Source organism: Astatotilapia calliptera, chromosome 4, assembly GCF_964374335.1.
Source record: "Astatotilapia calliptera chromosome 4, fAstCal68.1, whole genome shotgun sequence".
NCBI classification, from domain to species: domain Eukaryota; kingdom Metazoa; phylum Chordata; class Actinopteri; order Cichliformes; family Cichlidae; genus Astatotilapia; species Astatotilapia calliptera.
Window position 1 is genome coordinate 31,611,920 of NC_137425.1, and position 24,398 is coordinate 31,636,317.

Here is a 24,398-nt window from a genome sequence, read left to right on the forward strand (position 1 = left end):
CAATTTGACCACGAGCAACTCCCTATCCCCAACATCATAATTTCTCTCCGCTGGTTAGAGGCAGCACGAAAAAAAGGCACAGGGTTGAAGCTTTTCGGCCGGGCCAGAGCACTGGGACAACATCGTCCCCACCCCAAGATCAGATGCATCCACCTCAACTATAAACTGTTTACTGAGATCAGGATGGATCAACACCGGTGCAGACGTGAATAGTTCTTTCAACTTAGAAAAGGCAGCATCAGCCTCCTGACTCCAGATGAAGGGAAGTTTAGAAGATGTAAGGCGGATAAGGGGAGCGGCTTTTTGACTGTAATTTCTTATGAAGCGGCGATAGAAATTAGCAAAGCCCAGAAAACGTTGTAAGAGTTTTCGCGATGTTGGAACGGGCCACTCAACGACTGCTTTAACCTTAGCTGGGTCAGTCTTCACCTGCCCCCCTGCGAGGATGTAACCCAGGAACGACACCAAAGGAGAGTGGAACTCACATTTCTCAGCTTTGACGAATAATTTGTTCTCCAGCAGCCGCTGGAGCACAGCCCGGACATGTACCCTGTGTTCCTCGAGATTCTTAGAGAATATCAGGATGTCATCGAGGTATACAAAGACAAAACGGTCCAAAAAATCCCGAAGCACATCATTAACCAGGTTTTGGAAAACTGCAGGTGCATTTGTGAGACCGAATAACCAAATACTCAAAATGACCTAAGTGAGTGTTAAATGCAGTTTTCCACTCATCCCCCTCTCTGATTCGGACGAGGTGATAGGCATTCCGGAGTTCCAATTTGGTGAAAATGGTGGCACTGTGAAGAGGCTCGAATGCAGAACTTATGAGTGGTAATGGATATTTATTTTTAATGGTAATGTCATTGAGGGGTCGATAGTCAATGCAAGGGCGGAGTGAGCCGCAAGAGGAAAAGTATTGTCCCATAGCAACGGAGAAAGTCCTCTCTGAGAGATATGATTTAAACCAAGATAGTACTATACCTTTAAGACCAACAACATGTTGTAGCCTCGATAATAAAATGTGGTGATCAACCATATCGAAAGCAGAGGTCAAATCAAGTAGAACTAAAACCACAGAGCAGCCTGAGTCAACGGTTAAAAGTAAATCATTAAAAACTCTAAGGGTGTTTCTGTACTGTGGCGAGGTTTGAAACCAGACTGTAACTTTTCACCAATATTGTTAGCATCTAAGAAGGACTGAAGTTGCTTAAGAACTACTTTTTCCAAAATTTTAGGCATAAAAGGAAGTTTGGAAATTGGCCAGTAAGTGAGAGAGGACTGGGGTCAAGATTTTTCTTCTTAATAACAACAGCATGTTTGAAGGCAATCGGCACACAACCTGATGACAGTGATGCATTAAGTAGTAGTAGAATATAAGGCCCAATGGTGTTCAAAGCTTCCTTGAAGACGCAGGAGGGAAGAATATCATGCGGGGGGTTAGAAATTCTAAAGTGATCAATGATCTTCTTTAAGGTGGAGAAAGACAGCGGCTCAAACTGCTGAAAAAACTTTAGAAGCAGGAACTTGGCCAGCCAATGTTGGCAAATATGGAGCCCTTAGGGCTGAGATTATATCAGTGAAATACTTTAGGAAGTGTTCACACAGTGCTGGAGAAGCCACTCTATGAGTAGTGACATCAGGGTTAATCATAGAGTTAAAGATTTTAAAAAGGACTCGAGGCTTGTGACTGTTATTCATAATTATACCTGACAGGAAGGCAGACTCTGCAGCTTTAACAGTCTTTTGAAAATTTGAGAGACAATTGTGAAGGATGTCAAAGTATACCTGAAGTTTGCCCTTTTTCCATTTTCTCTCAGTGCAATGGCATTCACGTCTGAGAGTGCGGGTAGTTTTGTTCACCCAGGGTTGACGTAAAAGTTTAGCGCGCTTAGTCTTTAGAGGAGCCACAGTATCGAGAATAGAGAAGCATGTTGAGTTAAACAGATTAGTGAGCTCATCAACTAAAAGATCCTTGTTACTGTTAACATCATAAAGGACAGAGCTGGTAAAAGCAGCGGAGAAACAAGCGGTCGTCTGGGAATTAATCATGTGCAGTTGGCGCAGTGGACCCTCACTGTTCAGCTCCACATTACACACTGAAACATTAAACATGGCCGGAAAATGATCTGAAATTCCAGAGTCCTTGATATCCATAATGGAAATATCCAACCCAAAAGACAGTACCAGATCAAGCATATGTCCTTTTACATGGGTTGGTTCATTAACCCATTGAGTGAGATTAAAAGTGTCAATAAGGGTAAGGAAGTCCTTGACTAGTGGTCCAGTCTCACAGCAAATATGGATGTTGAAATCGCCAACAATTAAAATACGGCCACCTCGTAAGAAAAGGCTCCCTAGTAAGTCCGCGAATTCGACATTAAAATCCTTATTGAGGTCGGTACACCACAGTAAAAATAATCGAGGGGACAGAGTTTAACTCCAATAGCGGAGCATTTTCTTTTGGTACCACTTTGAACCTGCCAATTAGTTGTGATCAAAACACATATCATTCTAAGAGAGTATGCTTAGGCAACTTCTAAAAAGAGGCCTTCATATTTTTTTATTTTTAACAGTGCACTGAGATTTTTTGTTTGGCAATTTTCTTTTTTTCGAGCAGGCCTGCAAGATCGGAATCGAAAGCGCTACACAACATGTTGAAGAATCGCAAGTGAGCTTCTCCAAAATTAAAATGGGCTCAGGAGAAAGCCACTTATTTGGGACAATCAGAAAACAAGTCCCTGTCAAAAAGGATTCAGCAAGGTAATCAAGTCTAAATTCTTTTTTTTCTCTTTTTTTAAATGACGTCATTGCTGGCAGTAGAAACTTATTGCGTCATGAGAGGTTCTACTGTCAGCAAATAAAAAAAATGGGGACTGACTGGACTGACAAAAGCTTGACTGACTTGACACCCGTATGCAAGATTGCACCTCCACCCTGAGTGACAAAAGGGTGGATGTATGTATGTATGTTTCTTTTTACAGGAGCAGAAAGATCACAGCAACAGGTTGCATGAGCTTTTGGGCCGTGCTGACTTAACCTTTTAATTGCCACTTTCTGTGTCTTTGTGAATTTACCAGCAGTGTGTTATTCATGACCTTGTATTGTTTACAGTGCAGAGGTCACTGTGAGAAAGTGTGCATACAGATGTGCTGCGCTAACATCTACATCACTTTTTCCACAGCAGAGGGTTAATCGTGGGATCTAATCACATGATTTACAGCAGGACACACCACTGGCTAATGTTTTTTTTTCTTACGACAGGGCCTGGAGTGAAGCTACTCCAGGGAAGAATCCCTGGAATTTTTAAGAGACAATGCACAACTGACAAACGACAGTGGGCTGCACCACTGGGCTTCCAAAAGATTGTCATGAGGAGATTTTGAACAGCAAAATCTTAAAATGAAGTGAAAAGTTTTTACATTGATGCCGCGTTGGAACAGAAATGGAGGGATGGACAGAGCTCCAAAGGTGACAGCGGATAGGGAGACCAGCGTTGGAATTATGACTCTGTAAATGGCACAGACACCAGGAGCCATGACCGTGACTGAGAATGTCCACTTAATGCTGTTTCACTCTGCCATGCAAAGTACTTTGACACTCTGGAGAAGGCCTTCTCTCTGTATCATTGTTGTTGCCATTTGCATGTGAGAGCTTAGATTGTGGGGAAGATTAAAGATGAACAAAGGGTGGTGGGAGGACAGTGAAGTGAGGATACAGTGTGAAACTCCTTTAAGTGTACAATAATGTTGATGTGATATACAGAATGTCAGGAAAGAAATTCTGGTATTAATGTGATTCTTGATTTAAGAATCAAAGGGTGGGATTTTATAGGAATTTCTTTTACTTATGTATTAATCACACTATTTTATTGTATGATGCCTTGGTGCCACTGGATTTTTAAGCATGTTTCACACTCATACTATAAGACAAATGGTGGGGGTCTAGTAAGGAAGTTGGGGGAAGCAGACAACTCCACGGGAAGAGTCTTTTGTCTCTTCGAGGACTCTGGGAGGTAGCAAGGGAGTGTGAACCTTAAGGTGTGAAACAGCTGTGTACTTTCTTTTGTTCCTGGAGAAGGTATTTAACTGAGAGCCATGCTAAGCTCAGTGAGACTCTGCTGACCGTCTGACTTGGCTTTTTTGATTCCCCTTTTCAGGTCAGCTCGAGCAGCCCTGTACAGAGCTCTGTCACCTGACCTGAAGGCAGCATCACAGGCTTTGAGGAGTGAGTGGACCTCGCTGGTCATCCAGGGTTTTTGGTTTGGAAAAACCCGAATGCTTTTGTCCACAGTCACATTTACAATACAGAACTTGATATAGTCCAGTACTGATCCTGTGAAAGTTTCTAGGTCCTGGTGTTCAAATATGTCCCAGTCTGTCTGTGTGAAACAGTCCTGTAGTTTGGAGAGAGCATTTTCAGGCCAGGTTGTAACAGTCTTTGTGGTGGGCCTGGCACTGCATGTGAGGGGGGTGTAGCCTGCGGAGAGCAGGAGGGAGAGGTGGTCGGACTGACCGAGGTGGGGGAGGAGTATGGCTCTATATGCATGCTTGATGTTGGAGTAAACATGGTCTAGAGTGTTCTCTCCTCTGGTGGGACATTTGACATGCTGATAGAACTTTGGGAGTACAGTCTTTATGTTGGTCTTATTAAAGTGCAATTATGTGAACACCATCAGGGTGGGTCCGCTGCTGTTCGTTAATGGTGTTCAGCAGGATAGACAGCTCCGTGTTTACGTTAGCATCGGGTGGAATGTACACAGCCGTGATGATCACTACTGTTAGTTCTCTCGGTAGCAAAAAAGGCCGGCATCTTACTGACATGTACTCAAGGTTCAGGGAGCAGTGTCTGTTTATAATTGTCCCGTTGTTGCACCAGCTTTCATGCACTTAAATACAATAGTGTGTCCCAGGCCCATTGCAGCTCCTTAACCAGGCCCGTCACTTCCGGGAGCTGGTGAAAATTAGAATTTCCCTCTAAAATTGCCTCGTTGGCATGTATTCCTACCACCCTTGCCTTGATATCCGAGGTGGTCGAAATTGGCATCATCAGGCCTTGGATGTGAGACAATTCGTGCTCCCGGAATAAGCCCGCTCGGTCCATGTGGTGGTCGCATCATTCTGTCATGATAGGCTGTGTGCAGCAGGCAGGAAAAGACCCAAACGCAGGACTCTCAAAGATGGGACTTAACTCAAAACACAGCTTTTATTGCCGGAAGAACGCCTCGGAAATAAAACAAAACAAAACTCTGAACATAGGAACTGAGGGATAGATAGGGGCAGGGATAGCTCAGTAGGTAGAGTGGTGGCCCCATGACCAGAAGGTTAGACGTTTGAATCCACTGAATGGCTACCCTTAGGTGCCCCTGAGCAAGGTACCGTCCCAACATACTGTTCCCCGGGCACCCAGTGGCTGCCCACTGCTTCACTGACTGAATGGGTTAACCCTTTAAAACCGGTCAGAGCGGGCACGCTCCGTTTTGCGCCACTACTTTTAAATCCTTGTAGAACTGCAACCACGTAAGCTAGCGCAATAATTTTTTTTACATATGAAACCGGAGAAGTTGTACTTACATCTTATGCCATCAGCTTGTCCTAGGTCACAATTTCCTTCCACATATGTGTTGTGGGATTTCTCTTTAGCGTATTGTCCTTTAATGTATTGTCTTGATGAAATGCTTTCATGTTACTTAGTTTAGTATGTCTGGTTGACACCTCATTCACACTGGGAAACAGACGGTGAGAAACTGGTGAATGTCTCCCAGGAGACGGAAGCTCACACAGGAAGACTTGACCCCAGAGTGGGGGAAATTCACACAGGTGATAGAGAGTTTTCTGTTTAGAGCCAACGCCACAATCCATCTACCTGACCCTCTCATGTCGGGAGCAAGGTTCGGTGAGCAGCTCCTAATTTTCTGCCAAGAATATCGACCCATGGGTCAAGAAATTAGACGCGCAGTGGCAGGCAAGCTGAAACCATGCGACCTGAGGAGAATATCACCTCACTTGCCTGATCCTAAGCTGAGGATACGACACCTGACCTATGAGCATGGAGAAAACCGTGAATATTGTACTGCAGTAACCCACCTTTTTTTTTTAATATATTTTATTTATTGACTCTATTTAATTTGTAAAATATGTGTATACACACACACACACGTAGAAAAACGTTTCAGGCTCATTGCCCAGACACTTCTCAGCACAGACTGCAGAACTTGTGGCGCTCACAGAAGCCTGTAAACTCGCGGAGAGTCAGTCGGCCACCATCTACACTGACTCTCGCTACGCATTCGGTGTGGTGCATGATTTTGGCGCCTTGTGGAGGCACAGAAAGTTCCTGAAATCTGATGGGAAGCCCATCCTCAATGCTAACCAGGTAGCAGTGCTGCTGGATGCCATCCCCCTGCCTGCTCGCATTGCTGTAGTGAAGTGTGCAGCACACACAGGTAAAACTGATTCTGTCTCCTAAGGAAATGCCGCCGCCGATGCAGCAGCCAAAGCAGCCGCCGAAGGAGGCCTACCCTTCCAACTTGTCTTGGCACCGCTGTCCACACCTAACCTCGCTGATCTTCCTGCTGTACAGTCATTTGCGTCCCAGATGGCAGTCTGAGGTACACCTGTGCACTACTCATGATGTCAGATCAGCATCCTGATGTGGCACACCTGTGAGGTGGGATGGATTATCTCAATATAGCAGATGTGCCCACTACCACACATTTGGACTGATTTGTGACCACTGTTTGGGAGGGATGGTTATATTGTGTATCTGGAGTGAATTTTAGGTCTCTACGTCCATCCCATGGGGAATGGGAGCAGTAACAAAGGTGTTACGTTTATATTTTTGTTGAGTGTAACTCTAGACCAAAAAAACAAAACTAAAATTGACTTTGACATCAGCACTAAACAGGAAGCTCTAAATACTGTCACGGCTGGCGGGGTGAGCCGTGTGGTGTGGGGGAAAAGGAGGACCCAAAATGCAGCAGTGACTGATGATTCGAGTGTTTATTTACAAGTGGTGGAGTGGCAAAAACAGGCAGTGAGGCATGACAAAACAACTGAAGAAACCTAAACTGGGAGAACTAAATGACAAACCTGAGACCATACAAAAGGGGTGCGAGGCAGAGACAGGAACGGAACACCATAGAACGCAGACGAGCCGACGACGAACACAGACCGACACCCACTATATATACACACACAAGGTAATCAGGTAATCACACACAGGAGGGAAGAACAGCTGAACCTAATACACATGAGGACCGGAGGAGACAAGCTGAACACAATGACAACAGACACAGACTTTCAGAACAAAACAGGAACTCTAGGATACGAGCCTTCAAAGTAAAGCAGGAAACACACAGACTGATTTACAACACAACACGGGGACATGAACAGAGCACCAAGGACAGACACAGGTAGGGCTGAATATACACCAAACTTCAGGTTCAACCCTAAACTAATACAAAATCAGAATAAACACAAAACGCTGGGTCAACGACCCAGGACCATGAGTGTACCCCCCCTCCAAGGGCTGGCTCCAGACAGCCCAAAACAAAAACAAACGACCAACCCAGGGCGGGCGGCGGGGGGTCCAGGACGGAGGGACCAACACCGAACAAAACAAGCTCCAGCGAACCAAGGGAACCGTCCAAAACAAAAACACACATGCTGGAGTTCAAGAACAAAACACAGTTCAGGCGGCCGGCCCGGAGGCTGACAACTCAGAAGTCCAGGACAGTTCATCTTCTGAGGCCGGCCACGTTGGCGACACAGATCCAAAAGCCGACCAAGTGGAAGGCAGCGGCGGCGAAGTGGAAACAGTTCAGGGGGCCGACCGTGCACACGGCAGCGGCGGCGACGGGGAAACCGTTCAGGCGGCCGACCGTGCGGACAGCAACGGCGGCAACAACACAAGTCTGGAGGCCGACCGCGCGGAAAGTAGCGGCGGCATTTGGGAGGTCGTCCATATCGGCAATGACGCCCAACAAGCGGCCTGGCAGATGACCGCCGAGGTCGAGGCGGCAGTTTGGGACCTGAAGGTGGCGTGGTCTTCGCAGCACCAGACGAGACTGAAGCAGAGGCTGGACCAGGCGAAGCTGAGGCAGAAGCGGAGGCTGAAGCCGGACCAGGCGAGGCAGAAGCGGAGGCTGAAGCTGGACCAGGCGAGGCAGAAGCTGAAGCCGGACCAGGCGAGGCAGAAGCGGATGCTGGAGCCGGGCCAGGCGAGGCAGAAGAGGATGGTGGAGCCGGGCCAGGCGAGGCAGAAGAGGATGATGGAGCCGGGCCAGGCGAAGATGATGATGATGATGGAGCCGGGCCAGGTGAAGAAGATGATGATGGAGCCGGGCCAGGCGAAGATGATGAAGCTGCAGCAGGAAGCTGGACGGGCTCCTCGGGCCCTCCAGCTGACGAGGCAGGAAGCTGCTAGGTTCCCCTGAACCTCCAGCTGACGAGTCTTGGGGCTGGACGGGCTCCTTGGGCCCTCCAGCTGGCGAAGGAGGAAGCTGGACGGGCTCCTCGGGCCCTCCAGCTGACGAGGCAGGAAGCTGGACGGGCTCCTCGGGCCCTCCAGTGGAAACAGTCTCTGGACCAGTGGGCACTGGGGCCCCTGGAACACACAGGTCAGAACCAGCAGGCGCACGGGCCTCTGGCAAACACAAAGCAGACTGCAGCTGCACAGAGCATTGACTCAGCTCAGGCAGTGACAGCCGGGTGCAGTCCTCAGCTGGCTTCTTAACCTCCAGGAGTCCAGAGTCGGCTGGGGGTTGAAACCCAGCCTCTGGGGAGGCCCTGGAGTGCGTCAGTCTCTGAACTGGCCAGCTCTTGAGGAATGTTTTCAATATTGTGTGGTTTGTCCCTCTGCTTGGAATGAACAGATGAAAAATAGTTCTTTTCGGGTTGGATGGACTTAACTTGTTGTACAGGCGGAGTTGGTGAAGATGGTGGCTGAATAGGTGGCTGAGCTGATAATAAGGCTGATGAGTCTTCTACCAACTGAGCTATTGACTGGGCTATGGACTGTAACATAGTGTCTAATAAGTCTGGCTGTGACTGTAACTGGGCTATGGGTAGTGTGGCTGAATGTGATGGAGGTGACGACTGAGCGGCTAACTGAGCTAGTGGCTGCTGGGCAGCTAACTGAGCTACCGGCTGGGCAGCTGACTCAAAAAACACAGCCCCGGAATAAACAGTCACACAGTCCAAAACAGAAAAAGGGTCCTTCTCACTGACCACAGCCGGCAGTTCTAAAGTCCTAATCTTCGGCTGTGGGGTGACGCGCCGACGGCGCGATCGTCGCTTCCTCCCGGGCAAAACCTCCGGCGGGCCGGGCAAAACCTCCGGCGGGCCGGGCAAAACCTCCGGCGGGCCGGGCAAAACCTTCACCGCCGGGCTGGGTTGGGAAGCGGTAGCGGCTGGAGGTGAAGATGGAGTTCATTCCGAATGAAGTCCTGTGCGAGCGGGTGAAGAGAGCCGAGTAGCCAGGAGTGAGCAGAAATTAGCTGCTGTAGCCTGGCTTCTACAGCGCGGTGAAACTCCTCTCCCTCACGTTCGAGCCACAGGTTGATCAACCTTGAAACACAGTCAATTAATTCCTCCCGAAACTCCTGGGACGGTGCGGATGCTGCTGGGTCCATGTTTGGTTGGCTCGTACTGTCACGGCTGGCGGGGTGAGCCGTGTGGTGTGGGGGAAAAGGAGGACCCAAAATGCGGCAGTGACTGATGATTCAAGTGTTTATTTACAAGTGGTGGAGTGGCAAAAACAGGCAGTGAGGCATGACAAAACAACTGAAGAAACCTAAACTGGGAGAACTAAATGACAAACCTGAGACCATACAAAAGGGGTGCGGGGCAGAGAGACGCAGAGACAGGAACGGAACACCATAGAACACAGACGAGCCGACGACGAACACAGACCGACACCCACTATATATACACACACAAGGTAATCAGGTAATCACACACAGGAGGGAAGAACAGCTGTACTGTTCCTGTCCTGTACTACAGAACAGGACGGGTAGCAAACATTGTCGGAAAAAACGTTTTCAACACTGCAGGTTACCTGGGTGTAATGTTTTCATTGTCTGACTCCTACCTAACCATATAAAGAGTAACTGAAGGTTAAATGTAGCTAATATGTCCCGTTTTAAGCCAGGCACTTAAACCTCCGGTGAGCCACCATCGCTCTAGCAGCAATGGCGCTAGAGCCAGAGTAGGGGAGAGGCGAGCTAGAACAAACCATTATAGGGGGGGGTATCTATACTTTTGTTGTTAAAATGTTACGTCTCAACCAAGTACTGTATGCTTTTTATATTTTTAGTAGTGTGACAAACAAACAGCAAATATTGTCAAAAAAAGTAAGAAATCTTTGGGGGTGCTTTGATTCATTTTGGGGGTGCTTCAGCACCCCCAAAAATGACCTAAAATCGCCCCTGCACATAACCCTAATTTATGGGCATCTATGGTTTGATTTCTTTGCATGTGTGGATCAGATGTACTGTCATCTGTTGACAGTTTCATGTCAGTAACACCGTGCTTTGCTCTTACTTAACTGATGTAAATGATATGCATGTCCTTGCCTGGGTAATTGTGAGATTTAGTTGGAAATGTAGTACTGACAAGACTGCAATCTATCATAATAAAGTTGTTTATTCTGGTTAGTCAAGATAATAATCAAATATGATTTGCAACATAATGGAGATTCGGACTGCCAGAGTGAAATAAGTGCATATTTTACATGAATAAAATGAATATGAAAGGCTTTGTTAAGTTCATTATAGAATTGTTCTGTATAATGGTGACATCTGGTGGAAGTTGAGTGCAGTCATGCTGTAGCTGAACAAACTTTGTCAAACATGTAATTTACCACATTTGTATCTTTTATGTAAGACATGTGTATATGTATATATATATATATATATATATATATATATATACATACATACATACATACATACATATATATATATATATACATATATATATATATATATATATATATATATACATATACATATATATATATATATAAAAAAAACACCCAGCACGCCCCTGCGGGCGGTTTATCCTTCAAGCTCGGGTCCTCTACCAGAGGCCTGGGAGCTTGAGGGTCCTGCGCAGTATCTTAGCTGTTCCTAGGACTGCGCTCTTCTGGACAGAGATCTCCGATGTTATTCCTGGGATCTGCTGGAGCCACTCGCCTAGCTTGGGAGTCACCGCACCTAGTGCTCCGATTACCACGGGGACCACCGTTACCTTCACCCTCCACATCCTCTCGAGCTCTTCTCTGAGCCCTTGGTATTTCTCCAGCTTCTCGTGTTCCTTCTTCCTGATATTGCTGTCATTCGGAACCGCTACATCGATCACTACGGCCGTCTTCTTCTGTTTGTCTACCACCACTATGTCCGGTTGGTTAGCCACCACCATTTTGTCCGTCTGTATCTGGAAGTCCCACAGGATCTTAGCTCGGTCATTCTCCACCACCCTTGGGGGCATCTCCCATTTTGACCTCGGGACTTCTAGGTTATACTCGGCACAGATGTTCCTGTACACTATGCCGGCCACTTGGTTATGGCGTTCCATGTATGCCTTGCCTGCTAGCATCTTGCACCCTGCTGTTATGTGCTGGATTGTCTCTGGGGCATCTTTACACAGCCTGCACCTGGGGTCTTGCCTGGTGTGATAGACCCCAGCCTCTATGGATCTTGTACTCAGAGCTTGTTCTTGTGCTGCCATGATTAGTGCCTCTGTGCTGTCTTTCAGTCCAGCTTTGTCCAGCCACTGGTAGGATTTCTGGATATCAGCCACCTCCTCTATCTGCCGGTGGTACATACCGTGCAGGGGCCTGTCCTTCCATGATGGTTCCTCGTCTCCCTCCTCTTTCTTGGGTTTCTGCTGCCTGAGGTATTCACTGAGCACTCGGTCAGTTGGGGCCATCTTCCCAATGTATTCTTGGATGTTCCTTGTCTCATCCTGGACTGTGGTGCTGACACTCACCAGTCCCCGGCCCCCTTCCTTCCGCTTAGCGTACAGCCTCAGGGTGCTGGACTTGGGGTGAAACCCTCCATGCATGGTCAGGAGCTTTCTTGTCTTTATGTCAGTGGCTTCTATCTCCTCCTTTGGCCAGCCTATTACCCCAGCAGGGTACCTGATCACGGGCAGGGCGTATGTGTTGATGGCCCGGATCTTGTTCTTACCATTCAGCTGACTCCTCAGGACTTGCCTGACCCTCTGCAGGTACTTGGTGGTTGCACATATATATATATATATATACATATATATACACATATATATATATACACATATATATATATATATATATACATACATACATATATATACATATACATACATATACATACATACATACATATATATATATATATATATATATATATATATATATATATATATATATATATATATATATATATATATATATATATATATATATATATATATATATATATATATATATATATATATATATATATATATATATATATATATATATATATGTGTGTGTGTAAGCAGCTGGATAGCGTAGTGGTTAGACTACACGCCTTTGGAACAGAGGATCGCAAGTTCGATTCCTGCCTGGGGCGTCTGTATCCAGTAAGGGTCCTAAGGCTAGACCCCCTATGCTAAGCAAGCCTACCGCAGACATGAGCGAGACAGATAAATATGAAGGCATGCCGGCTCGGACATCGCCCGGATCAACAAGGTCCGTATATATGTATATGTGTATATATATATACACACACATATATATACATATATGTGTAATAAAACATTTTTTAAACTGTGATAATGTAGCTGACTTGATGCAAAAAGATGCTGTTTGATATCTGGGTCACAGCTCTCATCAATTATGACCTTCAACACAGCTTATCAGTTTCACAGAGAAGTAGAAGTCCACACCAAGCTCAGAAGAATTTCCATTGTTGGGCGTACTGCAGATGAAATAAAGAGGAACTAAGCATTTCACACTTAGTTTCTCACCGCTTTTATGTTTTCTCACAAGAGACAGCAAGATGAAAACAAAAATATATGAAACTATTTTGATCAAAGGTCGCAGTGTTAGTGTTGCATATATTTTGAAACTACAGCTGTCACAGTACAAAAGTATCACGAAGCAAAGTGTGACTAACATTACAGTCTAACTAATGAACAACTGACTAAAAACCAAAGATTCCAGAAAGAACTACATGTGACTGATATATGCATCAACTTTGTCAAGAAAAATAGCATCACACTGATGATGCCTCAAATATGACACACTTGGTGTTACAGGGTTATTGATGGTAATACAATGTAGATGAAAGAATGCAGGTCTACATCCTGGTCAAAACTCAACCCAAGGTTTTGTCACATTATTCATGGTATTGCTACTCTGAATCAGCATCTGGTCTGTGAAATGTGTTTGGACACCATATTTCATGTCATTAAAGTAGAAAATCACAGGTGCCCAAGGTCTTTGTCTTTAAGACATGGCCGTAGTTTAATCAAGATGGTGTGTGTGTCTGGTGTAATACATAAATATAACTAGTATGTATATAAATAGAACTAGGTAGCATCTTCATATGCAGTATGGTACCCACTGCGAGGCCAAGCAAGACAAGCACAGAGACTTTTGAAGAAAAGCTATAATTGGGTAAAACACTTGGATCAAATATGAGCCATATAGGCAATACTGAATAATCTTATAGAGTTGGGGGCCAATAGATATGCTGATGGAATGGACTAACTAATTATTAATGTTACCTCAGAAAGATGAGAAAAGCAGTATAAATTCCTCTTTTTCCATCTTGAATGGTTGAAATTTTATTTGTAATGAAGTTTGTCAAGTTAAGATTAATAATAGATAAAGGTTCAACAGAGCTGTGACTCTTTGTCAGCCTGGCTACAATACAGTCAGCCTTCTCAGATGCTCTTACATATGTATGTATGTGTTTTATTTACTTAGTTCATCTTTGAAATTTATGAAACAGTTCTTCTTAGCTAGGGGCTAGTTTAAGGAGCTAGGTTAGGTTGGTCATGGGGCTGGCTAGCCATGGCAGCTAGGGTCTATTATCTATGGGGCAAAACCCATTAGAAGCCAGGCCATCACTGCTACATTAAGAATACATTCACTAGCTGGGCCCACGTCCGCATTTTAGGTTTGACAGCGTTTTCGTAGGTAAATGTGAATGCTTTGACATGAATTGAGCTGTGGTTTGGGGAAGGCCTCGAGCGGTACTGTTGATGGCTCCCGGGCCTGGCAGATACCCATGCACTAAAAAGAAATGAAGAAGTTAAAGAATTGAGAACAAGGAGGAAGGGAAGGTGGGGCACGTAAACGAGAATGAACAGCTTGCAGAACTGGGGGAACCTATATAGATGACAACCGGAAGGAACGTGTTTGGAGGCGTGGTCCTGCTCCTGAAATTCCGATACATAATCTCTAATTAATTACTGATGCTTTCCAATATCAAATGATATTGTAATATATTCCATTACAGTTACCATTTAAAAAGGTGATATTCAGAATACAGTTACTTTGTTGAAATAAATGGATTACACAGCGGTCTTTTCCAGTCTCATATGCTAGGCTATGCCCTCTTTATTTTTGGTAATTCCACGCCGGTGGAAACTCAAACAAAACACACATTAAGAGGCTCTAATGCCTGTGTCTCAATCTCGCGGCCCATGTCCAACCCTACTTGCATAATTATGTGAAGAAATATATTTAAAAAGTATTATTCAAAAAATTATTTAATATGAAGGCAATAGGCAGTGTGTTACATGCATAGCATGTATGAAGCAAGTAAATATAATAATAACCACTGCAGCCAAAAACAGTGCCTGACGAGCCCAGTTGTAAGTAAGCTATTAAGACTCGACTGTACACAGTGTTCATGTTTTCCTCTGAAACAATAAGTTCAGTTGAAGCAGCCTTTCAACGCCTCTCTTTGCTAGCGAGAGACAGTAAAACTAGTTACGGGCCCGACACGGAACCCGACGTATTAGCCAGAGGTCCCTTTACTACCATTCGGAGCCGCGGACCTGTTTTATATACACGCGGAATAGTTTTCTATACGAGATGGCTGCAAAAAGTGCAATCTTACCTAATGTCCACCCTACGTTAGTCATTGTATAATAAGGTATTGGTATGGCGAGTAACCTTCAGTAATAGTAATAAATCACATGGCAATAGTGCATCCATGTAGTTGTAAAAAGCATGATAATATATTAAGTATTCCAAAGTATTCAGAATACGTTACTCTCATTGAGTAACGTAACAGAATATGTTACAAAATACATTTTGGGGCATGTATTCTGTAATCTGTAGTGGAATACATTTTAAAATAACCTTCCCAACACTGAATATAACAAATAGTGTCAGAGACATGGGGCAATCCTGGCAACTTCTTTTTGCAAATGGCATGTTGTGTAGGCATCGATAAAAATGACAACATTCAACCTACATTTGATTTTTTGGCCGGCAGTGAAGATGAGTCATCAGGTCCAAATCCAAGGCCTTGATTCTGTGCTAGAAACAGAATGCCTGGTGGGATCCGGTTCACAGTGGTGGGAAAGTGAAGCATGAGCTGTCCTGGTAGACTTGTGGGATGTCAGCAGGACTAAGCTCAGCATAGTGTCCAAATAAATGAGGTTGTGGATGTAAGCCAGGGCTGCCCAATCCCAGTCCTCGAGAGCTACTATCCTGCAGCTTTTAGATGCATCCCTACTCCAACACAGCTGAATCAAATGGTTTGATTACCTCTTCAGCATACCATCATGTTTGGCAAAGGCCTGATAACAAGCCATTCATTTGATTCAGGTGTGTGGGAACAAGGATGCATCTAAAAGCTGCAGGACGGTAGCTCTCGAGGACCGGGATTGGGCACCCCTGATGTAAGCTGTTGAAATGAGTTTCCTCTGGGTAGTGGTTTGGTTCAGTGTTGCAGGTAGTGTAAATACAGTAGACATCCAGAGGAAGCTCAAAGTAGAGCTTCTGCTCATTCACATTGAAAGGAGCCAAGTGAAGAGGCTGAGTAATCTAATCAGGATACCTCCTCGGTGCCTTGCCTTCGTGGTTTTGTTAGCACAGATCCTGAACTTATATATCCATATATATCATATGTGGTACCTTCAGCTCAATCTATTGACCTTGAAGGAGTGGTTGCAGTTAAAGTAGGACTTTAGGTATTTTCTATATGTTGACAGCTCACACCGCATGTGTAAAAATCCTAGTTTCTTTGTTGTAGTATATGGGTTTATATCAGTTTTAACTAACTGAGTTGACTTTGGTGACTTTGGTGGATGTAAGGGTCATGTTAACGGATTGTTAACATGACCCTGTCCTACACCCCTACAAGGTTTAATCAAAAATTGTTAAAAACCTTTCAAGCTATTGTACAGTTTTTTGTACATATAGACAGAATGACTCACGTACATAAACATAACTGCCTTGGCTGAGTTAACAAACACTGCATTAGATTTTATTAGATATTAGATTCATGTCACACTATGAAATAGAAGTTCACACCGAGAAGATCAAAGGACTTCAAAGTGTTGATGTGTGTATTCTTCTTGTGTAGTTCTCATATGTTGGCTCCCCAGGTTGATACTAGTCATTGGAAACCTAAAAGATTTGATAAAATTTCTGCTCCTCTCCATAAATGTCTACAGTTTGTTCAGCATATTCCTCTGTTACATTTTCATAGTCGTTTTCATTATCATCATCATCATCATCACTGGGTTTGTCTGTGTCTTCCTCTGCTCTGTCCTCTATACTCACAGACAGTGGTGTGCATCCTTTGTAATTATCTTCATCCTTCATGTTCTCATAATTATCATCATCACTGGTTTCATCTGTGTCTTCCTCTGTTCTGTCCTCTATACTCACAGACAGTGGTGTGCATCCTTTGTAATTATCTTCATCCTTCATGTTCTCATAATTATCATCATCACTGGTTTCATCTGTATCTTCCTCTGCTCTGTCCTCTATACTCACAGACAGCAGTGTGCATCCTATGTAATTATCTTCATTCTCCATGTTCTCATAATCATGATCATCAGTTTTGTTTTCATCCACTTCTTGTGTGTCGTTTCTGTCCACTGGTTGAACATTCACATAGTCCCTCTCCTCTTCCTCCTCTTCCTCCTCCTCCTCCTCCTCCTCCTCATCTTCATAACGATTTGTGGCAGTAACTGAAACATAAGTAGTAGAAAAGATTGACTGACTGATGCACATCTATATCACCGACATATTTGTTCATTTGATACATTGCACAGGTAAGGACAGACTTTGCATCTGGACATGGCCTTCACGTTGTTTTGCTCGTCGTCTCCTGATTACCAGACACACCACCGTCAAGACCAGCAGTAGCAGCAGGATCGCAGGAGGAACTACTAAATAGACCAGCAGCAGCCAAGGAACTAAGAAATAAAGGATTACAATATGGAAGCAATTAGTTCATGGTGGCCTCAATGACTGCTGAGTGCCCAGGTACAGTACAACAAAACCAAACTCATTTACATCTGTGCTTAAAAGTTAGTGCAAAGTGTTTGTGCTGATATGGTGTGTTTAGTTTTTGCCATACATGATACTGTTCAATATAGCTGAAGAGTCTGAGATGTTGCTCTTGGTGTGGCAGAGGTTCGGTCTCTGACTCTGCTGCAGTGGAGGGGCAGTACCGGGAGGTCGAAGAGTACAGGTGTGAGGGATTTTAACTGATAAGCTCTCCCCCCTTTTAGTGTCTGGAGTTGGGAAGGAGAGGTGTGTGTGGTGTGGGAGGGAGCTGGAAAGCTGGCTTCCCAGTTGAACACAAGGTGCTGTAGCAGTGGAAAACATTGTGGATCCGAATAAAAGTGCTATGACTGACAATCAAATGGTGTGTGGGTCCTGATTTCACACTTGGGTTTCTTTGCAGTTGAGGCAGTTGATGGAAAGTCCACACTCCCAGACACATTGTGGAATTGTATTAAAACAGACCTGACTAGCTGATGATCAGTTAATAAAGTGCATTTGATGAACAGCTTATCCTGTAACTTATCTTCATAATTCTTATGGAAGCAGTAAGGCTGTGGTCAGGTTTTCTTTCTTTTTCTTTTTTAATTTGGCTTGATCCATCCATCCCTTACTTTACTGTTATCTTGTATATGGAGTTATCTGTTGTCTGTGACAGTATGTATGGGGTAGATATTCTCATGGGCATCTCCATGTCCTGTTAAAAATGGCTGGAAGTTGTCAAGCTAAGAGGCCAGCAACTTGCATTTTTTTCTCTTGATGGGAGACTGATGGAAGATTAGCATACCAGACAAGTTGCCACTAGCTCTGCTTTCACCGTTTCAAGATCAGTTGCGAGCAGCACTTAGTGTGGAAACAGAGCGGCATTAGCATGCTGTCTGTTGAAGCGCTCTAATATCATAACAGATGACTTTTGTCTTGCAACATGAGTGATGTAAGAAACTGCAGGAAGGGGTACTGCTCCTTGTGTTTGTTTATCTTGTAGCCAAGCATCTAAAGGATTACTGTTGCCATGGTGTAGATCAGCTGGTTGGTTTCAGTTACGGTCTCAGCAGGGGTTGTCTGTAATGCTGCATTCACATCTTCTAGTAAACTTTCTGTAGTTTTGGTAGTCGGGCACAGATGGACCAGGTTCCCAGTACAACCACGATCTTCTCTTTCAGGTCAGCTGTTCTCGCATTCAACGCCTTCATCGCACCAGTTGGTCCTAGAGCTTAATACCTAATCTAGGAGAGTGAAAAGGATGATATCTCCCCCTTTACCTGATATTACTGATGATTATTACTTCTCGCCCTCTTGCCGTAGAGTTTGTGTTGTACATCGTCAATCTCCAGTTCTTCCAGATGTTGGAACACTGGGACCCAAGGTAACACTGAGTTGCTGAGTTTAGATGTGGAGTGCTGTTTACACCAATTTCTGATACTACTATCTGAATGTTGCACAAATCAGTACTCATTAGAACAGGGAACAACAACCAGTCTTCTGTAGTCTAATATTGGTGAGCCTGTGTGAAATGTAGCCTCAGTTTTCTGTTCTTAACTGACAGTAGAGGAACTTAGTGTAGTCTTTACCTGGTGTAGCTCATCTACTGGAAGGTCTGATGTTTTGTGCTTTCAGAGCTGATCTTCAGACTTTGGCTGAACAATTTATTTGAGTTAGTGTTGCCTTCCAATCAGCTTGTAGATATTTTCTCCTTTTTGGATATTGATATTGATATTGATATACCTTTATTAGTCCCACAAGGGGAAATTTCATAAGGCTGTCGACCTATTGCACGCAATGGCGGCGCCATCTTACCCTCTGACCATACATACATTACACAAACCATCACATGGGGAAGACAGGTCAGAGAGGTATAACAATGGAAAATGCACCACATGAGGAAAGATAAGGAGAAAAAAACAACTCCCCCCAGACTGAGCTCCAACAGGGCGATCAGTTTGAGAACAGAAAAAAAAACACCTCTGCACATGAAAAAACTCTTAATGCACCAAAGAAACACATGACAAGCAACAGGGGTGGGTAAAGGGTGAGAGACAGCCGAATTAGACAGTACATCCGAGCCTGCGTGCGCTGGTCTCCTTGATCCCCGTCAGCATCGGAAGGGAACAAGCGTCGAAGGCATTTGGAACGGGAGGGGGGATGAGTGTGTGCATATCAGTGTATATGTATGTGTGTGCATGTCCAGAGTTCAGCTGAGACAGTGTCCTTCGCCCTGCTAGGCTAAGTAAACAGTCTTCCAGCCAACCCAGGTGACCTTGCATGGAATGGGAAGGAACAGACTAAACACAGTCGTTATCAGGGTGTTGTTGTTCAGCTCCAGCCTTGAGACCGCAACTGGTGCCAAAGGGGTATCCGCATAAGTGATGGTGGTTTTTACTTTAGTGCAAACGGCTCATGAGAATTTCAAAGCAGTTCTACAGTCCAACACTGGTCTCTCAATCTCACGTTGGAGAGCCGCGAGCTTCACCATACTTGCGTTCTGTGATGTTGTCATTTCTTGTGCTCAAGGAGCCGATTTCTGAGAACTCACGGCAGTGTGCCTCCCCGAGATGTCATCCAATTTGCGCCCAGAGATGTTATTCCAAGCTAGCCCTTCCGAGATGTATCCAGTCTGCAGTCACAGCAGCCGTAGCCTCTCCAAGATCTTATCCGTGCTGCACTCAATGAGCCCATTTTGAGAAACTCACGCCTCTCCCATCGTTTCAATCCCAGCGGGCAGCCTTGTGGGAGTTTGAACAGCCGGTTCCGCTTTCTTAATTCTTCGATAAGTCAGGGCCAAGCCAGCTCCGATCCGCCAGAACCCTGTTACCATGGTTCCGAATAGGTAGATATCCTCAGCACTCAGGCTCACCCGAGCCCAGACTTCTCATTGAGAATGGGGTGTCAATTGCATTTAGGGACCAGTTGATCCAATCCATAATTCCTCTTTTAGGTTTTAGAGAACAGACTGTGAGAGAGTGTTCCAGGGAAAAGTAATTCAAAAAACACGAGACTAGACAAGGACATAAGAGGCTAAGCAGGGAAGCTAAGGGAGAGGAGGAGGAGGAGAGGAGAAAAGTGCGACCGCCTTCGTCAAGAGCAAGAGCAGAAAAAATGTTCTGATCATCCCCTGTAAACCCTAAAGATGGTTGTGAGGGAAAATCACAGTACATCCACAGATTCAGAAATACTCGGACCACCAGCATTTAAAATCCCTTAACCCTTTAAAACCGGTCTGAGCGGGAACGCTCCGTTTTGCGTAACTTTTTTTTAAATCACTGTAGAACTGCAACCACGTAAGCTAGCGCAATAAAAAAATTTGCATATGAAACCAGATGAGTTGTACTTACATCTTATGCCATCAGCTTGTCCTAGGTCACAGTTTCCTTCCACATAAAGCTTTGCAAAAATTGCATAAAAAGCACTTGCAGCAACAAGAAAATGTAGTTTGTTTGTTTTTTTTGTTTTTTTACCTTCGGGGCCTTATAAGCCTACACTGGTGGGGGTTTTTTAAAAGTCATGTTTGACTCTATGCTTTTCTGTATAGTTTCTGGGATGCTTAGAACTCAAATTGCACTGCTGGAAATAATTTATTTTGATGCACATGCTGTTTTGTTTTTTTTTGCAAATTTGCATTATAATATTTATTTTCATTTTTTCCTGCAGTATATAAAAATTGGTGTATCTCAAAAACAAAAACATGAAGACACTCAAAATAAATTTCCTGTTGTTGGAAACTATTTTGTGCAATGTTTTTGTATATACAGTTTTGAGGGATAAACCTCTTAAATTTCTCTAACTAGATGTAAAAAAACCAAAAACGATTTTCAATTTTTTTTGTAGTTTACGGCACTTTTTTGCCATTTGTGTAGTTATTTTGCACTTAATGCATACATATTATTAAAGTTTGGGCTATAATGGTTGTATTGATGAATAGCAACTTGAAATGCTCCCAAAAATGGCACTACGGCATGTAAAAATATAAAGATAAGCTCTGGCGGACTTGGTTCTATGGTAGGTCTTAAATGGTAAATGGCCTGTATTTGTATAGTGCTTTACTTGGTCCCTAAGGACTACAAAGCGCTTTACACGTTCAGTCATCCACCCATTCACACACTGGTGATGGCAAGTTACATTGTAGCCACAGCCACCCTGGGGCGCACTGACAGAGGCGAGGCTGCCGGACACTGGCACCACCAGGCACTCTGACCACCACCAGTAGGCAACAGGTGAAATGTCTTGCCCAAGGACACAACGACCGACACTGTTGGAGCCGGGGTTCGAACCGGCAACCTTCTGATTACAAGACAAACTGCCAACTCTTGAGCCACGATCGCCCCTTTATTTAAAGGGTTAAATAAAATTCTTCTGCATCGAGTTGCTGCCACATGAAGTTGAACGAGTACACCTAATGAAGTGGCTGGTGAGTACAGTGTTGATGTAAAAGCTGATCCATCTTAAAAAGTGTTTGCTTAATGTTTACATAATACAGGAATGACGACTTTTGGAAGTATTACTTTGAATTGCTGGTTGTGTTATCATTTTCCATTACACATTTGAACTTGTTGCACTGGATCAAGTGACCCTGTAAATTACTGAAGATGACATACAGTAATGGTGATATTTATGTCCAGTACTTACATTTGATGACGACATGAATCGGTGCTGACTCGGTAGAAGTTAAGTTCTCTGATTCCAGAGTTATGTAATACACACAGCTATAGTTGCCCTGGTGTTTATACTCAGCTACAGGGAAACTAAAGGAAGCTGAGTTGTTGACAGATGGCTTGATGTGTGGGATGTTGGAGAAGATCAGACTGAAATGGCTTGAATTGATGCTTGAGTTAATGAAGCAGGTTAAGACAAAGCTATGGCCCTTGGTGATCTCTGCATCTGCATTAGGACCCCAGACCTGTACTTCATCAAGAGATGCCAGGGAGATGTTGGGCTGCTGCAGGGTCTCTACATTAAAAATAGGAAAACAAAGTAGCATTCAGTCCATACCACTTTTACAGTGTTAAAGTAAGACATTTTGCATTCATTCACTTCAGTCGTCTAGGAATCTATTACTGTACACTGTACTAAATATCATCAAAATAGACCTGTTGGCAACTGTGAAGTGTCATTCATAATCACAACTTGTTACTTTAAATTTAGCAACTCAACTGCTGATCCTAACTGTCATGAAGACTTCCTCTATAAGATGCTCTTTGCATGTCAAGAAATACAGATATATACAATAGATATTTATATACAAGGTTCACAGGCATTAATGCATAAGTGATATTTTTGCAGCCACGTCATGTCACTTGTTGATGGTTCATATTCCTGTTCAGAAGCTTTACTGTTCTTACTTTTCTTCTTGTGTTTGTTTACAGTGACGATCAAAACAGGCAATATGCTTAACCTCATATTATCATTTTGCATTCTCACATTCCTTTGTCTACTTATTATAATGCCAACTGTACTGCAGGAATTATATGAATACCATTTATCATTAATCTAATTTATCTTGGAACTGCTCTGAGGTAGGAAGTGTTACACCCCTGTGCTGCACCTATTAACCTCAAAGTGGCATGCCTGCATCAAAGTGTATTGACTTATAAAGCTCTATGGGCCTAGCTCTAAAATGTAGATGTAAATCACCTGAACAGACAACAACCACACCCTTATTGCGTTCACAGCCATTTTCTCCAAATCTTCCATGAGGACACTGCATTAGAGACGTTTCTCGCCCCGAACAGTTTACATCAGCAAGCCACATTTCTTCTTTTGATGAATTAAAGCTGACCGACTGAGAGATTGCCAGTGCCTTCCCACACTTCAACTCTCTGCAGACCACTATAGCATCATTTAAGACCCAGGAATCATCACAGAGTTTTCCCCTGCTGGTGCTGTTATAGACTTCTACTCTTCCATAGCACCGAGCTTGCCCAACTAAACTGATGTTAAAATCTAGCAAAAGAAAGAGACAAGACAACAGAGTTCTCAGCATTTTCTGTATGTGGTGATATTTATGCAAAACCTTATAATCCGAAACAAATTTCGCAAAAGAAGACTGACCTGCAGAAGCTGAAGATGAGATGAAGAGATAAGAGACTGCAGAAAAAACAAAGGTTCATTAAACACCTGAAACAAGACATGAACATGTTTTGTTTCTGATATAGACACACTAAAGAAAAGATCTGGTGTAAGGAAATTTAACTCTAAATTTAAGGCATTTTGAATGTAACAGTGCTTGTCACGCTGACCCTTTGTGTAAGTGTAGAAAAATAAGACAGATCAACCTAAAAATGTCAAATGCAGCTCACCTATTGCCAGATAAAAGTTTCTCTGCTGTGTCCACATGATTGAGACAGAAAACATACTGAGAGCAAAATGAGTCATCAGCAACACCAAACCCAAGTTGATGAAGAAATGCTTAACACTTGCGAAATGTGTTCCTCCACACACTTCCTTGTTCCTTGTACTTTTTAATGAACGCAGTCTACAGAGTGCAACAGACAAAGGCTGCAGCAGCTGACAGTTATATTCATTTACCTTTTTCTTGCACAGAATGTACAGAGAGAGGAGTTTTTAAAATTGTGTTCACTTCAAGAATCCTATATATGAAATGAAGAAATGCATTCTAATATCTCTAAAATCTTTGTTTTGTTTTGGGATTTTTCATGAAAAAATAAAATCACTGATAACATCTGTTGGACATAAAATGCAGGTGTTTGTATTTAAAAATGTAGAGCTGATATAACAAAAATAAAACAGATTTGTAGTGTTGGCAATAAAATAAAATGTGGAGAGGAGCAGGAAGGTAGGACACTGATTTCACACAGTCTGTGCACTGGATGCAGTGGTCAGCATGCCTTTGTACCTTTGTAATCTACATTATGTCACAGACCTGTGACGTT

General features: G+C 43.8%; 1 protein-coding gene and 1 long non-coding RNA gene across 3 annotated transcripts; one reads left to right on the forward strand and one right to left on the reverse strand.

Moving 5' to 3' along the window:
* The first annotated feature begins 15,839 nt into the window (after positions 1 to 15,839).
* On the forward strand, positions 15,840 to 17,872 carry LOC145428374 (uncharacterized). The gene is made up of 3 exons (XR_013908661.1): positions 15,840 to 15,893; positions 17,277 to 17,490; positions 17,739 to 17,872. It is a non-coding gene; the product is annotated as an uncharacterized LOC145428374 (long non-coding RNA).
* On the reverse strand, positions 16,455 to 23,915 carry LOC113021361 (uncharacterized). Of its 2 annotated transcripts, none has more exons than XM_080300480.1 (6): positions 23,805 to 23,915; positions 23,557 to 23,592; positions 23,161 to 23,448; positions 22,135 to 22,455; positions 17,289 to 17,420; positions 16,455 to 17,192 (listed from the first exon to the last, which is right to left on the reverse strand). In XM_080300480.1, exons 1-6 carry the CDS (start codon positions 23,878 to 23,880, stop codon positions 16,624 to 16,626), a joined length of 1,422 nt encoding a protein of 473 aa, XP_080156606.1. In that variant the 5' UTR covers positions 23,881 to 23,915; the 3' UTR covers positions 16,455 to 16,623. The 2 variants fall into 2 exon arrangements, with proteins under 2 accessions (XP_080156606.1, XP_026021775.2); XM_026165990.2 differs by having other exon boundaries at positions 23,140 to 23,448.
* Positions 23,916 to 24,398: the final 483 nt, after the last annotated feature.

Excerpts from the sequence above, each read along its gene's own strand:
- LOC113021361 (XM_026165990.2), bottom strand. The coding sequence starts at position 23,880 with ATGACTCATTTTGCTCTCAGTATGTTTTCTGTCTCAATCATGTGGACA. Across the intron at positions 23,449-23,556 it reads CTCATCTTCAGCTTCTGCAG|ATTTTAACATCAGTTTAGTT; the intron begins GTCAGTCTTCTT and ends TTCTTTTGCTAG. Across the intron at positions 17,421-22,134 it reads GATTCATGTCGTCATCAAAT|TTCCTTGGCTGCTGCTGGTC; the intron begins GTAAGTACTGGA and ends TTTATTTCTTAG.